At 32.1% G+C, this 18,752-nt stretch overlaps 1 protein-coding gene across 3 annotated transcripts; it reads right to left on the bottom strand.

The window, feature by feature from the left end:
- Positions 1 to 382: 382 nt before the first annotated feature.
- LOC145330209 (uncharacterized) lies at positions 383 to 18,199 on the bottom strand. 3 transcript variants are annotated; one of them, XM_080174814.1, is made up of 11 exons: positions 18,084 to 18,199; positions 16,872 to 16,951; positions 16,035 to 16,103; positions 14,848 to 14,892; positions 14,463 to 14,513; positions 14,067 to 14,145; positions 13,325 to 13,402; positions 11,827 to 11,903; positions 11,278 to 11,377; positions 1,897 to 1,986; positions 383 to 1,001 (listed from the first exon to the last, which is right to left on the bottom strand). In XM_080174814.1, exons 1-11 carry the CDS (start codon positions 18,136 to 18,138, stop codon positions 850 to 852), a joined length of 876 nt encoding a protein of 291 aa, XP_080030940.1. In that variant the 5' UTR covers positions 18,139 to 18,199; the 3' UTR covers positions 383 to 849. The 3 variants fall into 3 exon arrangements, with proteins under 3 accessions (XP_080030940.1, XP_080030942.1, XP_080030941.1); XM_080174816.1 differs by lacking the exon at positions 14,463 to 14,513; XM_080174815.1 differs by lacking the exon at positions 14,848 to 14,892.
- Positions 18,200 to 18,752: the final 553 nt, after the last annotated feature.

Below are 18,752 nucleotides of genomic sequence, written 5' to 3'. Positions count from 1 at the left end.
AAATCGTATTTGCGCCTTTAAATAAAGAATTATATAAAAAACGAATTTTATAAAAAATCCTTAAAATTTTATGCAGATTTCAAATCTATTATATTGATTAAAAACCTTTAAAACTTTTATAGTCTAACGTACAATCATGATTGATCAAAACCCGTTTTTTAGCCTGTGCCGGCCTTCGGCATCTCGGGGCTGAAAAACTGGTTTTCATATCATTATTTTACATTTTTATAACCGCAGAAAGCTGTTAATAATACGATGCCTATTACTATTTAATGTGATTTTTCTGTTGAATATATGTTTATGTTAGTGGATTTTTAAGATGGGTTTCCCCTTAATTTTATCATTTTATATTTTATACAATGTAACTTCTTTAGAACTCATATTTTTGCTTGTTATGAACTTATTTTCATTTAACAGTTATGACATAGTATTTAATAAATATAATAAATGTGATTTGTAAATATGATTTGTAATTTTTTAAATATACTCTAAAAAGTTGTAATAATTACAAAAATGCTCTAATATTTCAAATTTTAATCTTGTTAATGAAATGTCAACAGGGATTTGAGGGATAAGACAATGAACGATAAATTGATATACATCCCCAATGAAGAAAAACAAAATTACTGTATATAAGAATCATTGTTTGAAAAGTTTAATTAATATTAGTATGTGCCAACCAATCAATAAGAGCTTAGAAATAAGATAACATGGTTGTAAAAGTTTGGGTACCAGTGTAATTCATAGTCCAATGTCCCCTTCCTGCCTAAGAATTTAACTTTGTCAATAATCACATAAAAATACAATCGGTATGCCTACAAAGACTAACCAAATATAAATATAAATATTTTAATTACTGCCACAATATCTAAGACGACAATTTGGTGTTTCTCCCAGATAGTAGACATTATAGGAGAAGCAGTTGGTAACTTTGGCGGCTCTGGACCATTTACAGGTGTCACCTCCGCTGTTGAAACAGATTTTAATGTCCACAGTTTCTCCTGAACAGTAAAATTTGAGTGTGACTGCTTCATATACTATTATACAATCCTATTAAATAAAGTAGTAAGCTTAATTTTTGTCTGTATCAAAGGAACTTATTAACCGCTGAAGCGATATTGTTCTCCTTTATAGTGAAGCTTCTTATAGGTCCTGAGTTGGTTTTAGACTATTTTATTTAAATAAATAAGTCAGAGTATGGTTTTAGGCTATTTTTCTATCCTTCCATCTCCCTTATAAATATAGAGAGCCCCTAGATGTTAGTGGCGCAGCCTCTAGTATATGTATATACTGGCGGTTACACCCTTATGGCAATTTTACATAATGGAAATCAATAGAGGGCATTTTTTTCAAGAGGCAATTTCTCTTGGGAGGTTGGTAGTACCCTCTCCCAAAATAAACATAAACATCCCTTGCGATTTCTGTTCCCAAGACCTGTAAAGATGAATCATATGGGTTCAGCGTTTAGCAAGATGCTCTGGTAAAGACAGACATTCTGTTGCTCAACAAATTAGACAGTCAAACGAACAGTCCAGGGTTCATATTCCCATACTCAGATGAATAGAATAATTATATCATTAAATATTATTGTCGCAAAGGGAGGGAGGGAACTTTGCAGTATAAATAATACTTTTTCCCTCAAAGTTTGGAAGTCGAGCCTACCACTTAGTTTCAATTTTAAATGATGAAAGAAAAGAAAAATCTAAGGACGATTTCTCTTGGGAGGATTATCTTACCCTCCCCCAAAGTAATTATAAACCTTCAAAGGACCTTTACTGGAGAATCATATCGGTCCAGCGGTAAAACATACACACAGACATTTTATACATGGATTAATTTATTTTAGTGGCAAAAAAACATGAACCTAGCTGGGCTTAGTCTCATTTTTATCTATACCTGGGTTTTCTGGCAGTTTAGAGTTTGACCATCCGGCTGCACTTGTACCACAATAGGATCTACCTACAGGCCGTCTGGCTAGGTCTGATCCTGCAACAGATAATCATTAATTGTTTTCAAAAGTTATAATTTTGTATTACAATAAATAACAAACAATAAGACATCACTCACTAAATTAGTCGTCATGTTGTTTTTGTGAAAAATAAGCCAGCTATATGAATTGCATATATCACAAAAATACGAATTTCAAGTCTGGATATTTCTTAAACTACATGGTAGAAAATTGAAATTCTTTCAAATACAGTGTGTTTTTTTATGAGAACTTTTTTGAAAGCAATTTTATCCCACTTATAGTTTTCAGAATTTAATGATTAATGGCTTATTTTCTTCGTTTTTTAATGCAATTAATAGAACAACAAAAAAATATTTCATTTTTATTTAAAAGTAAAGTAAAATCTTAAATTCAAAACTTAGGTGTCAACATCTAAAAAGGGTTTTAGCGCATTTTCTTATTCCTAAATCTTCTACCTTTTGCAAGAAAAAAATTGGATTTTCTGTAGTCGACTTTGGGAGGCCAGTACTCCCTCCCTGGTTAAGATATGACCTTCAAACTTTAATTTGTTCTAGTAAATGTCCTTAATAGTATCTGTATACATTTTTAGCTCTATATCTCAACTTTGAAGAGTTTATCAGCCATTCTTACAAAAGGTTGAATATTTGAGCATAAGAAAAATGCGCTAAAACCATTTTTAGATGCTGATACCTAAGTTTTGAATTTTAGAATTTACTGTACTTTTTAAATAAAAACTGAAATATTTTTTGTTGTTCTATTAATTGCATTAAAAAACGAAGAAAATAAGCCATTACTTATTGAATTCTGATAACTTTAAGTGGGGTAAAATTGCTTTCAAAAAAGTTCTCATAAAAAAAAACACACTGTTTATGCCCTACAAATGTAGTTTAAACAATTAAACAGGAAAAATATGCAGTTCACTAAATTCAAGTTTAAATGCATTTCGTGCAACTACCTCTTTTCCTAAATACAATATAATTTAAGCAATACAAAATCTTTTATTAGTGAAGCACAAAAAATATATAAATAGGCAGAGAAAGTTATTAAATCATAGTTAGGAAAAGAAATATTCACAAAAGACAAGAATGTCTGTCTGTCTTTTTGTACCTTAGTTGAACCTGTACAATCCAGGTATAAATATGTCATACCTTTAGGAGGGTGGAACCTGTAAAATCTAGGTATAAATATGTCATACCTTTAGGAGGTTGGAACCTGTACAATCTAGGTATAAATATGTCATACCTTTAGGAGGTTGGAACCTGTACAATCTAGGTATAAATATGTCATACCTGCAGGAGGTTGGAACCTGTACAATATAAGTATAAAAATATTATACCTGCAGGAGGTTGGAACCTGTACAATATAAGTATAAAAATATTATACCTGCAGGAGGTTGGAACCTGTACAATCTAGGTATAAATATGTCATACCTGCAGGAGGTTGGAACCTGTACAATCTAGGTATAAATATGTCATATGTTGTAGAACCAAAATTAAGGGGACAGCTTAATTTTGATTCAGAGTAAGACTCTGGAATAGCTACAGGACTAAAATGAAATAGCATCAAGAACAAAAATGCGCATGATAACATCTAAGTAAAGAACTAATGAGAGATTTAAAATAATACATATATTTACATAAAATGAACATGAAACATCAAATTGAGCATAAAATATATAATATGATAGATGGAAATTCTTCAGTTAACACAGCTAAATTCGAACAGTGTTGAACTAAAATAATTAAGTTTATATATGGATGAAAATAACATAAAATAAACTTAAAATTAATAAAATTATCAAATAATTATCCTTACTTTTTAAGCTGGCTAATCCAGGGATAAAACAAGAACTGTACTTGGCACTTTTCACCAGTGTTAACTTGTTATCACTAAAATATACTGGTTAGACATAAAACATTGAATATGGGAATAAAACTTTAATACTTAATCTATGGAAATTAGCAAAGAACTGCAATCATAGATAAAAAAAACTCAATAAAACATGACTAAATACTATGCACAGAACTGCAATAGGTCATGGATATATATTGATAAAATAATAAAATGTTCCCATAAACAATAAATAAGAATAAATAAAATGATAAAATATTAAACTAAAATGCTTAAAAATAGATGTTGAGTGATTGAAATTATCTAATACACTAAAGAAATATGCCCTGACCTATGCTTATATAGCCAGTAACTTCTTTGTTTACATTTAAGAACAGGTTTTTGTTGTACACATGTACAACGAATTTTAATCAAATAATCAAATAAAAGAGACTTATTATACCAAAAAATAATGAAAGAATTAATAAAAAATGTTAAATAAGCTAAAATTAGATATAAAAAACAATAAAAATTAAATAAAGAAATAAAATAAAACTTACCATACTCTTTGCATCTTCATGATTTTTAGACTCTTTGCAATAATTAATTAATATTGGGCAAAATCAAATGGAATATAAAATACGACAATTTTATGTTTTGCAATAGCTAATTTTTCTACAACACTCGGCCAGGAAAAGTTGCAAAACATGAAATATAAATGAAAACAAAATTTAATTTAATTAGCTAAAATAAAAAAAAACTTCTTGCTGATAATATAAGTACTAATTTAAAAACTATATTAAAAGATTTAAATTAATTTAACTCATATGACTAAATAGATCTGTTATTTAAATTATTTTCTTTAAACAAGTTGAGATTAACAAATATACTTAGCACAGAAATGCCATACTTCAAGTTATAATAATAATCTACTCTACAATATACTATAAGTGTCAGCCAAGAACAGCTTGAGCAATTCAAGTTAAGAACAACTTTTCATGTCAGAATACATATGCTCCATTTAATCATAAAGAACTATGATTAAGTTACACTTATGATACATAATCATAAAGTAAATATAAAGGACCATCCTAACCTTGTTAATCTCAATCAATTTTGAGTAATCAAATAAACATTAATAACAGTATCATGCTAATGTCAATTCATTAGATTTATAATCATTTGGTCTTAGACACTAAGCAAAAATTAAGAAAATAACAGTAAATCTCAGAAACTTTGACAAGTTTCCAAACAAGTGGTATAGATAATAAAATTAAATAAATCATGAGATCCTGAATGATATGTTTTATCATGATTTCTGATCTTGTTGTGCATACATCTATAATTAAACTGCTAACATCTAGATTAGAATTAGTACCAACAAAATTCAAAATCATATAAGAATATTCTATCAATGCTATAGGTATTTGCCATATAAAGACATATATATGTGATTTAAAACCTGGCTTAGAATCATAGGTTTTAATCAATGAGATTGTTATCTTAGACTTGTAGTAATAAATAATAATTTTGCAGACTTGATTAGTTAGCTACTACAACTATGAACCTTAAATAAAAATTAAGGTGGTGGTTTATCAGTAGGCTGTGGTATATCCAAAAATATAATCATTTGATTGAATATCAAGCTCAAAGTGTTTGATATACAAATTACCTGAAACTTCTTTGATGCATAAATGACATGTAAAAACAACGATGAATCATCAATAATGTCATTAGTGTTATCACTATCATGACAATTACTCTCATCAATAACTACATTTTCAAATGTAGAAAAAATAAGATTAGTATATGCATTCATATCCATACAAGCAACAGCCTTACCATCCTGAATTTCACCTTCAGGTTGACTTACAGCAGCCTGTTTGGTGCTTAGATCAGGAATGACAATACTGGATAGATTATCAACACAGTTAGCATTTTCCTTAGAAATCAATAAAATATCAGAAAAAGTATTCTTTTCATCTACAGAAGACACATCACAGTCTGTAGGAATAGAATAATTGGTAGCATAACCTTCAGATGTCTCAATAGTACTATTCTCTATACTATTGTTTTCTGAGACAAGAGAATCTACAGTACAATCAATAATATCAATAACAGCGTTTTTACTAAGAAAGGAATGTTGTCCAAGAATTTTGGAATGAGATTCAAGATTGCTTGCTCGTATCTCTGAATCAAATTCTTGTATATATCTAGATTGTCTGTATATCTTTGTAAACTCAAAATACTCATCTTTCAAAACCTGAATATCTGTATACAGACATTCAAATTCATCATCTAATTCTGTCTCTAGGGCAATGTATTTAAGGGCATTAACAAATCTTGTAAGCTTTGAACAATGCAGTAGAGTATTTATATATTTTCCCACAATTGATTCCCTAAACTTGAATTTCATAAAGACTAAGTCAGGATTTAAGAATCTTGTGGAATTATTTACCATATTAATCAATGTTTTAAGTCTACGAAGCAATTGAGATTTGTCTGTAAAATATAATTTAACTAGATCTTTTTCTTTCTGATTCAGACAATCATTCTCATGCAAATAAAAACACCAGTCTGGTGATGAAACATTAGTAGACATTTTGAATACTAATATAATATAATAATACTAAAATATAATGCTTAGATATATAATCTGAAGTCTCAATAAATATATAAATATATGAAAATAAAATCTCAAGATATGTCTTTACAAAGAAGCAACCATGCTAATGGGTTCAAGATGCAAAAATGTAGTCTAGCTTTATCCATTATCAAAAAATCAACAGTACAATTCTAACACAATTCCTTGGCAATAGCCAAGCTTAAAAATTCAATGGCATTAGCACATCTTAAAAATTCAATGTTGTAGAACCAAAATTAAGGGGACAGCTTAATTTTGATTCAGAGTAAGACTCTGGAATAGCTACAGGACTAAAATGAAATAGCATCAAGAACAAAAATGCGCATGATAACATCTAAGTAAAGAACTAATGAGAGATTTAAAATAATACATATATTTACATAAAATGAACATGAAACATCAAATTGAGCATAAAATATATAATATGATAGATGGAAATTCTTCAGTTAACACAGCTAAATTTGAACAGTGTTGAACTAAAATAATTAAGTTTATATATGGATGAAAATAACATAAAATAAACTTAAAATTAATAAAATTATCAAATAATTATCCTTACTTTTTAAGCTGGCTAATCCAGGGATAAAACAAGAACTGTACTTGGCACTTTTCACCAGTGTTAACTTGTTATCACTAAAATATACTGGTTAGACATAAAACATTGAATATGGGAATAAAACTTTAATACTTAATCTATGGAAATTAGCAAAGAACTGCAATCATAGATAAAAAAAACTCAATAAAACATGACTAAATACTATGCACAGAACTGCAATAGGTCATGGATATATATTGATAAAATAATAAAATGTTCCCATAAACAATAAATAAGAATAAATAAAATGATAAAATATTAAACTAAAATGCTTAAAAATAGATGTTGAGTGATTGAAATTATCTAATACACTAAAGAAATATGCCCTGACCTATGCTTATATAGCCAGTAACTTCTTTGTTTACATTTAAGAACAGGTTTTTGTTGTACACATGTACAACGAATTTTAATCAAATAATCAAATAAAAGAGACTTATTATACCAAAAAATAATGAAAGAATTAATAAAAAATGTTAAATAAGCTAAAATTAGATATAAAAAACAATAAAAATTAAATAAAGAAATAAAATAAAACTTACCATACTCTTTGCATCTTCATGATTTTTAGACTCTTTGCAATAATTAATTAATATTGGGCAAAATCAAATGGAATATAAAATACGACAATTTTATGTTTTGCAATAGCTAATTTTTCTACAGGAGGTTGGAACCTGTACAATCTAGGTATAAATATGTCATACCTTTAGGAGGTTGGAACCTGTACAATCTAGGTATAAATATGTCATACCTTTAGGAGGTTGGAACCTGTACAATCTAGGTATAAATATGTCATACCTTTAGGAGGTTGGAACCTGTACAATCTAGGTATAAATATGTCATACCTTTAGGAGGTTGGAACCTGTACAATCTAGGTATAAATATGTCATACCTGCAGGAGGTTGGAACCTGTACAATCTAGGTATAAATATGTCATACCTTTAGGAGGTTGGAACCTGTACAATCTAGGTATAAATATGTCATACCTGCAGGAGGTTGGAACCTGTACAATCTAGGTATAAATATGTCATACCTTTAGGAGGTTGGAACCTGTACAATCTAGGTATAAATATGTCATACCTGCAGGAGGTTGGAACCTGTACAATCTAGGTATAAATATGTCATACCTTTAGGAGGTTGGAACCTGTACAATCTAGGTATAAATATGTCATACCTTTAGGAGGTTGGAACCTGTACAATCTAGGTATAAATATGTCATACCTTTAGGAGGTTGGAACCTGTACAATCTAGGTATAAATATGTCATACCTTTAGGAGGTTGGAACCTGTACAATCTAGGTATAAATATGTCATACCTTTAGGAGGTTGGAACCTGTACAATCTAGGTATAAATATGTCATACCTTTAGGAGGTTGGAACCTGTACAATCTAGGTATAAATATGTCATACCTTTAGGAGGTTGGAACCTGTACAATCTAGGTATAAATATGTCATACCTGCAGGAGGTTGGAACCTGTACAATATAAGTATAAAAATATTATACCTTTAGGAGGTTGGAACCTGTACAATCTAGGTATAAATATTATACCTGCAGGAGGTTCGAATCTGTACAATCTAGGTATAAATATTATACCTGCAGGAGGTTGGAACCTGTACAATCTAGGTATAAATATTATACCTGCAGGAGGTTGGAACCTGTACAATCTAGGTATAAATATGTCATACCTTTAGGAGGTTGGAACCTGTACAATCTAGGTATAAATATGTCATACCTTTAGGAGGTTGGAACCTGTACAATCTAGGTATAAATATGTCATACCTTTAGGAGGTTGGAACCTGTACAATCTAGGTATAAATATGTCATACCTTTAGGAGGTTGGAACCTGTACAATCTAGGTATAAATATGTCATACCTTTAGGAGGTTGGAACCTGTACAATCTAGGTATAAATATGTCATACCTGCAGGAGGTTGGAACCTGTACAATCTAGGTATAAATATGTCATACCTTTAGGAGGTTGGAACCTGTACAATCTAGGTATAAATATGTCATACCTGCAGGAGGTTGGAACCTGTACAATCTAGGTATAAATATGTCATACCTTTAGGAGGTTGAAACCTGTACAATCTAGGTATAAATATGTCATACCTTTAGGAGGTTGGAACCTGTACAATCTAGGTATAAATATGTCATACCTTTAGGAGGTTGGAACCTGTACAATCTAGGTATAAATATGTCATACCTTTAGGAGGTTGGAACCTGTACAATCTAGGTATAAATATGTCATACCTTTAGGAGGTTGGAACCTGTACAATCTAGGTATAAATATGTCATACCTTTAGGAGGTTGGAACCTGTACAATCTAGGTATAAATATGTCATACCTTTAGGAGGTTGGAACCTGTACAATCTAGGTATAAATATGTCATACCTTTAGGAGGTTGGAACCTGTACAATCTAGGTATAAATATGTCATACCTGCAGGAGGTTGGAACCTGTACAATATAAGTATAAAAATATTATACCTTTAGGAGGTTGGAACCTGTACAATCTAGGTATAAATATTATACCTGCAGGAGGTTCGAATCTGTACAATCTAGGTATAAATATTATACCTGCAGGAGGTTGGAACCTGTACAATCTAGGTATAAATATTATACCTGCAGGAGGTTGGAACCTGTACAATCTAGGTATAAATATGTCATACCTTTAGGAGGTTGGAACCTGTACAATCTAGGTATAAATATGTCATACCTTTAGGAGGTTGGAACCTGTACAATCTAGGTATAAATATGTCATACCTTTAGGAGGTTGGAACCTGTACAATCTAGGTATAAATATGTCATACCTTTAGGAGGTTGGAACCTGTACAATCTAGGTATAAATATGTCATACCTGCAGGAGGTTGGAACCTGTACAATCTAGGTATAAATATGTCATACCTTTAGGAGGTTGGAACCTGTACAATCTAGGTATAAATATGTCATACCTGCAGGAGGTTGGAACCTGTACAATATAAGTATAAAAATATTATACCTTTAGGAGGTTGGAACCTGTACAATCTAGGTATAAATATTATACCTGCAGGAGGTTCGAATCTGTACAATCTAGGTATAAATATTATACCTGCAGGAGGTTGGAACCTGTACAATCTAGGTATAAATATTATACCTGCAGGAGGTTGGAACCTGTACAATCTAGGTATAAATATGTCATACCTTTAGGAGGTTGGAACCTGTACAATCTAGGTATAAATATGTCATACCTGCAGGAGGTTGGAACCTGTACAATCTAGGTATAAATATGTCATACCTTTAGGAGGTTGGAACCTGTACAATCTAGGTATAAATATGTCATACCTGCAGGAGGTTGGAACCTGTACAATATAAGTATAAAAATATTATACCTTTAGGAGGTTGGAACCTGTACAATCTAGGTATAAATATTATACCTGCAGGAGGTTCGAATCTGTACAATCTAGGTATAAATATTATACCTGCAGGAGGTTGGAACCTGTACAATCTAGGTATAAATATTATACCTGCAGGAGGTTGGAACCTGTACAATCTAGGTATAAATATGTCATACCTTTAGGAGGTTGGAACCTGTACAATCTAGGTATAAATATGTCATACCTTTAGGAGGTTGGAACCTGTACAATCTAGGTATAAATATGTCATACCTTTAGGAGGTTCGAATCTGTACAATCTAGGTATAAATATTATACCTGCAGGAGGTTGGAACCTGTACAATCTAGGTATAAATATTATACCTGCAGGAGGTTGGAACCTGTACAATCTAGGTATAAATATTATACCTGCAGGAGGTTGGAACCTGTACAATCTAGGTATAAATATGTCATACCTGCAGGAGGTTGGAACCTGTACAATCTAGGTATAAATATGTCATACCTTTAGGAGGTTGGAACCTGTACAATCTAGGTATAAATATGTCATACCTTTAGGAGGTTGGAACCTGTACAATCTAGGTATAAATATGTCATACCTTTAGGAGGTTGGAACCTGTACAATCTAGGTATAAATATGTCATACCTGCAGGAGGTTGGAACCTGTACAATCTAGGTATAAATATGTCATACCTTTAGGAGGTTGGAACCTGTACAATCTAGGTATAAATATTATACCTGCAGGAGGTTCGAATCTGTACAATCTAGGTATAAATATTATACCTGCAGGAGGTTGGAACCTGTACAATCTAGGTATAAATATGTCATACCTGCAGGAGGTTGGAACCTGTACAATCCAAGTATAAAAATATTATACCTGCAGGAGGTTGGAACCTGTACCATCCAGGTCCTGACCATGACGGACTTACAGACCCATAGGAGACCCAGGGAGGAGACATGTCGCAAAATCCATCGTCCTTATAAGTTGGAAATATAAATTTTGAGCAGTCAACGACAGCCGTGAGTAACTTTTTTAGCAAATATGGTGCTTTCCCTAAAAGTGCCTAGTTAGAACAGGACCCCGGCCCCCCCTTTTAAAAATAAATCTAAAAATTAAGGGGAAGGATTATTTATTACAGTAAAATAATAGAGGGGGAAGTGGTTAAAAAATTGTATATCCCCACCCCTAGGGTACCCGATACCTACTTTTAATTGGGTCTTTGAAAATCAACCAATAGCGTTAGGAATATTGTACAGCCAAGTCCTTTACGAATTTAAAAAGCATCTGTAAGTCTAAACCTGACCCAAATATGGCAAGCCATCTTTTCAAGAACAATTTTAAAGCATCCAGGCAGGTTTAAGTTTGATGCTTAAAGCGCCAGACATCGCATTTGCCGAGCCCTGGTAAGAAGTTATTCATTTTTACCTGAGTTGTTAAGGAAGCAGAATAGTATACTGATCTTGTGTGTTCATTTAGAATCTTGTAATCCTTACACTCAGGCTCTAATTAACAAGGATGACTTTGAGACAGTTGGACAGAAGAGCATTAACATATTTTGCATGTGGAAAAGGGTTCAGGAGGTGAATTCTTTTTAAAAATTAGGGTTACTTAGTGAGGCAAAAATCCTCCAAAATCACATAAAAATCTACAAAAATTAAACAAAATCTTATAATAATATAAATAACCCTTTTATGATTTTATCTAAATTGTATTTTTTTGCGATTTTGGAGGATTTTTCACAAAAATAATTTTGCCTCACTAAGTGAACTCAATATTATTTTAAGAATCCACCTCAGTTGTCAGTTGTATATGATCTATCGCATAATAATACCAGAATTGAAGGAGCCTTGGCTCTTTAAAGAAGATTTACAAAGTGTCTTAAAAAATCAGCCATGTGACGAGATAAAAATTAGGGATCATCCATCTCTTTTTAGGGGTTTTCTTTCCCACTTCTCCTCTCATCCCTCATTTTTATGACGTCACATGACTGCTTTTTTGAGACACTTTGTAAAGCTTCTTTTTAAAAGGCAAAACTCCTTACCATGGACAGTTAGGACTTCCTGACAAAGGTCGTGGAATAAAGGGGTTGGTTGTCTGTTTGCAGAAGCCTCGCCCAATATATTTATTTCCCTAGATAGGATAGTCCGTCTAACTATCAAAGAAATTTGTTTCCAATAAAATTTTACAAACTATTTTATCTTAAGAAATTAAATTATTTAAAGTTGACATATCATATATGAATAAGATGAAGAAAAAAAACTGTTCTTTCTAACTAAAATATGTACACGTTCTAACCAAAATGATATGGAAAGATTGTTTCTTCACTATGTTCTTATTGTTAAAATTTACTGATTGGGGATCTTGATCTAATACATTAATTCTCACATCTAGAGGTATATCAGAAGGATCTTTATCCTATTATATAAAAAAAGTAGTAAGCTTTTATGTCTGTAGCAAAAGATCTCGCTAACCGTTGAACTGCTATGGTTCTCCTTTACAGTGAAACCTCTTAAGGCCCTAAGATGGTTTTAGGCAATTTTATTTTTATAAATAAATCTGGGTATGTATGGTTTTATGCTATTTTTCTGCGTTTCCTTATCCCTTCGAATATAGAGCCCCTAGATGCTAGGGGAGCAGCCGCTAGTTTTATCATAAAATATCAGGCGTTATCCTCTTTTTTTCCAAATTTGAAAATTTTTTTACTCCCCCCCCCCCCTTGTTTTACATTTTTTAGGTTAGGTTATATGGCTAAGGGGCCGAGTGCCCGCGGCTAGTCAGGCTAGGGAGCAGAGACCAGTGGGCCCAGCGCTGCTGCCATTGTTATCACTTTGCAGATGGGGGGGGGGGGGGGAATTCATAAGAGGACGATACCAAATATCACAGCCAATAACTATCAAATTTGACAGCTTTGAAGATGACTTACTTGACAATGGAGATACAGTTGATGCACCACTGGAAGCAGTTGTCAGTGAATACAAACTTGGTTCTGTTGTAGTTGATGCTAGATTAAAATAAAAATCAGGATATTCTTATCTATAAAACAAAGTAGAACAATGTCCGTCTGTCTGTATGTCTTTCTGTTTGTTTGTTTGTAACGATGGACCTCGCTAACCGCTTAACTGACCGGGTTCTCCTTAACAGGGTAGGTTCTCATAGGTCCAAGGAAGGTTTATAACTATTTTGAGGGAGGGTACCATCACCCTTCCCAAAAAATAGACAAAAATTAATAGAAATAAAAAAACGCCTCCCTGCGGACATTTTTGCAATTAGCTAAAAACATAACAAACACCATCTATCGACGAGAAAAATATTTTTGGTAAATAGCTGATTTTAAACTAGATTGAAAAACAAACAATTTTACTTGTCCCTAGAGGCCTCTAGGGGCATAGCCGCTAGTTTTCTAAATAGTAAATTAAATGTAACAATGATATCAACATCCATAAAAGCGAGGACAAACGAATATTAAAAATTGTAGAGTGTTAGAACTTAATATGCAGAATAGTATAGATTATAAATAAATATAAACAAAAAAAGTGTAATATGTTGCAAAATTGCTTAAATTAAGGATACTGTTTAACTTTGAAATTATTGTACCGTGTTGTCTTTTGAATCATAAAAGGCTGACCAAAATTTAGAACTTTAAGCATAGCGTTATAACAATTTACCTTCTTCTAAAGCTGTAAGTCTTTCATCATAATTTTCTTTCATATCTTCAATCTTTGCTTCTAGTCTTGTCAACTTTGCCTAAAGTTAATTCTATTTTGGATATTTCTGTCTTAATCTTCTCAATCAATCAATAAACAAGTTGTTAAATTTAAATTTTGAATTTTTTTAAAATTTACGATAAGATCTAAAATGTAGTAAGTAAATAAATAAGACTTTCAAAAATGACGAGTAAACTTATTCAATTATTAAAGGAATTGAGAAGGACAAACATTTATCAAACAAAGGTTTAATTGAAATCGATAAGACAATTCTAACGTTGGACAGACGGGCCAACTCTAATTATATAAAAAGCTTTGCTTTTAAAAATATGAAAATAAAAAGAATATTTGTTTAACCTGACACGTATTTTGATCTCTTTGCAATTTCTTTATTTTTTCATTTAAATCCTATTGTAAAACAAGAATGATTAGATGCTTGGGCGCAGCCGCTTGTTAATCATATAACAAGCATGACAATATTCTATAAGCGAAGCTCTAAAACAATTGTACATTAACACTTAGTTAGTGTCAGTAGAGTATTAAATTGATAAGCAGAATATAAATTTATAGGTATAACAATATTGTATGTAAATTTGCTTAAATACAGTATACATTTTAAAGACATTACATTTTCAGGACTTGTTTGAATTCGATAGAACAAATATAACATGTCAAAATTAACGATATGAGCTACGAACGTAAATTTATGGTTGTGAAATTTGAGTGTCATGACATATCATACCTTTAAGCTGATTTCATCAGTTTGACTGTTTGTCTGTTCTTCTGTCTAAAACAAATATAAAGTTGCGTCAACCCTGTCCCTAGCCTCTAGGGGTTGGGGATGAAAGGGGTGGTGTCGCATCCTCCCATCCAAAACCTTTCCTGGTCCAAGGGAAAACTTTTATAGATGTGGCTAGCCGTTTACGAGATTTTAGCGGACATACATGATTCATACAGACGTCCTGTTACTCTAGTAGTATTACGATAACAGATATAAAATATAGATGTATATACAGATAACTACCTCTCTTCCTTTTCCAATGACCTTATTCGTCTGCTACCAATAGTTTTTGCTACCTGGCTGTGTTAATACGCACCACACCATTGGTTGATTTCCAATACCCAATTGAATTTCGGCACAGGGTGCTCAGGAAGGGGACATACAGTTATTTAACCTTTTCCCCCTCTTTGTTTTACTCTACTATTGGAACCTAATATCGCTAGTGTGTCAGTAGCGACCACTTTTATTTAAAGCAATGTATCCATATATAAAAGTAGCAGTATGTCTATCTGAGTGTCTGTTTGTAGCTCAAGATCTAGCCAAGCCTAAACTGATTTGGTTCTCCTTTACAGTAAAGATTCCTATAGATCCAAGGAAGGTCTATAACTTTTAAAAATAACTCCTAGAAAAGAATACCCAACTACAATCCTAACTAATTTTTCTACTTTTTCTTTTTAAAACTAAATTTGAAAGTGGAAGATCAATGTACCGCCTCCTCTTCCCTTAAGCATCCCTCGATTGCTTTTGGGGCGTAGCCGCCAATAATTTTTAAAAACAAATTTAATTATGTCGAAAGATCCGCGACAAAATATTCCAGCAAAGACCGTTTTTTTATTGATGTCATATAGATAACATAAATCTTTTGTGTAAAAATAATAAGGGATCTTAAGGGATAAGACAATGGCCGATAAATTAATGTACATCCCCAATGATGATACACAAAATTACCCCTTCTCTAGATTAAAATTAGTGGTTGAAACTTTGAAACACTCAACTTAATGAATCAACCAATCAAAATTCACTTAAGTCCTCAAAATTGTAAGCCAACATATAAGAAAACATAATAAAACTTTGGGGACTTGTGTAATAAACAGCCCATTGTCCCCTCTCTCTCTCTAAGAAATAATGCTTAGTAGAAATTACTAAACCTTTAGGAAATCGTTTATTGATTCCTCTGTTTTATCACTGTTGTCCTCCTCCAATACAGTTTCTTCAATCTAAAATACAGTAATTAGGTAACGCCAACAAGCGAAATAAATCTAAAATAATATTTAATATTTGGGGGGCAGACGGAAAGGCCGTCAATTTTAGTATGTGTTGCCCCCCAACGATGAAAATCACGTATAGGTTCCGTGATTTTTTTTAGAATTAGTGTCGTTGTTGGTATAAGCTGTCTAAAATATTTTGATTTATAACACGCAGAGCGTGTTCTATAAAACATACTCTCCCTCACTATGACGACTTTAACTATATATACATATAATGCATGTTTTACATATATTGGCTGTAAAAAAATCTATTATTTGCCACAAATAAGTCCCCATCCCCAACCAATTGTTGAAAATAAATTGAAAATGTGGGGGAAAGAAAGTTTTTTTCTGTTTTGATTATTAATTTAGATCAGGTTACGTTAGGGCACCGCAGGTAAACACTCTGCAGGGGTTTGAAAAATAAAAAAATCCTCTCCCCCCCCCCCCCCCCCCCACCCATTTTAATTTCAAAGATAGGGTGGACAAGCACTTTGTGGTAAGCAACTATTCTTTTTTGACAAATTAAGGATGCTTTTTATAGTGCCTGTAAAAAAATATGTCATACTTGCCTACCCTTGCCCAATTAAAATGTATACTGGCCTGACATTGGTAATTTAGTCTGTGTATTGGCCTATTAATGTTCCTTTGACGTCATTTTTTCTAGGCACTATAAAAAGCTTCTAAATTGAGCCAGACTTCTTAAATTAAATCTATGTTGTATTTCATGATTCAAACCTGATAATCTTCGTCAGTTGCACCAAAGAGCCAACTGTCGAATCCATCCATCTGATCATCCATCACGCTTGAATCATTGCCTATAATGGATTTAATATATAAGTGGATATTACGACAAGGAAAAATTATCGTCAATTTTAGTTGCTAACATGGAACGCAGTAGGATGGGAGGAAGGGAGGAATCGTTATTTTAGCCCGTTACGAGTTTCACATTAATAATCAACATGAAAATTTGGTGTAAGATCCAACTAATAATATATATATTTTGCCTGGCAATTTAGCAGTAGAAATTTTGATTTAATCCTTTTATAGCCTCTGATCTTTTTCTTTATAAGTACTAGCGGCTTGGTGCCTAGCCTCAAGGGAAAATTAACTTGGACCTTTTCATATGATTTGAAAATGACACACAGAAAACTGTCCCGAATTTGTATTAATTTTGAGGAACAAGACTCCAGTTCATCATATTTTTCTTTCCCGAAAAAAGGAAGGGGGAAAGAAAAAAAAGGGAAGGGAGGAAGAAAAAAGAGATGGGAGAAAAGGGGGTTTTCCCCATCTCTTTTGAAGAGATTTTCTTCCCCCCTTCCCTTTTTCGGGAAAGAAAAATATGACGTCACTGAAGTCTTGTTCCTCAAAATTAATAAAAATTCGGGACAGTTTTCTGTGTGTCTTTGAAAATACATAAATTTTTTATAGGGTTTATGTGATTTACTATGCTGTTTAAGATAGAATTCAGATTTTTTGTGGAGATTTCTTTTTATAATCAACTTGGAGCTGTCATGTATGTTTTTTTATGTGGGGTGGGGGGCTCAGCATCAGAAATAAATAATATTTATACACTAGCTCCGTCTACAGAAGAAAAAATCTGGTTCCGTATGTCACTGTAAGCATGTGGAGCAGTCGTTACTTTATAGCGGCTACGCTTTAGCTCTAGGTCGAGATGTTGCAGGTTAGCGAAAAAATAGTTATAAACAGCTTTCCGCGGTTGGTATACAGAAAAATTAAATTTAAAGATTAATACCAGTTTTAGCCTAGGACTTCGGCCCCTTGAGGCTAACAAAACTGGTATAAATAATATGATTTTTATTTTTATTTTATAATACGTAGCAAACTATCTGTAATACAATACTATACATTATTTTTCAGCATGACTCAGAATTGGTTCTAACCAAGAATATGTTAATTGGTTTTGAAGCCTTACTGGAAATAATTTACCTGTAACTTTAAAAACAACATTTAAGCAAAGTATAGTTAAATAGATCAGACGCATTTTTTTCTTTTATTGAATTGCTAATACCCCAGAAGTGACTTTGAAACTGGGTATGATTTTCATAATAAATGATAATCCTACAAAAACATGTGTAAAGTTGATCTCAACTTATATCAATGGATTTATTATTAATTGGATCTTACACCAGATTATCATGTACTCTAATAAAGTGAAACTTGTAGCTGACAAAAATAATGATCCCTCTATTCACCCCTTCCCTCATACTAGATGAACGAACAGACCAATGACTGATATCTATGTTAGCAACCTTAATTGACGACAATTTTTCCCCTGACATAATATCCACTTATAAATATTCTATATACAATACATTCTTCTGTTAAATTGAAATTATTTGTGACGATATCAAAATTATTTATAACTCGAAGGGACTCTCAACTTTATGTTTTTTTTTATTGTATAGAGATGTTTCGCGTATAACATTGTAGCGTGTTGTCCTAGGAATCAATATTCCAAAAATCCAAAAAAAAATTGCTGTCAAAAAAGTTCAAAATGAACATGTTTTATATTGACGCACGGACTTTCTGGTAACGATAGAAGAGTAGCTATGCTTTCTAAATCGTACCTAAATGTTATAGGAATCCTTATGTAAA

This window comes from Acartia tonsa, chromosome 10 (assembly GCF_053477335.1).
Source record: "Acartia tonsa isolate MP-2025a chromosome 10, ASM5347733v1, whole genome shotgun sequence".
In the NCBI taxonomy this organism is placed as follows: domain Eukaryota; kingdom Metazoa; phylum Arthropoda; class Copepoda; order Calanoida; family Acartiidae; genus Acartia; species Acartia tonsa.
This window is presented reverse-complemented; position numbering and strand designations above follow the sequence as displayed.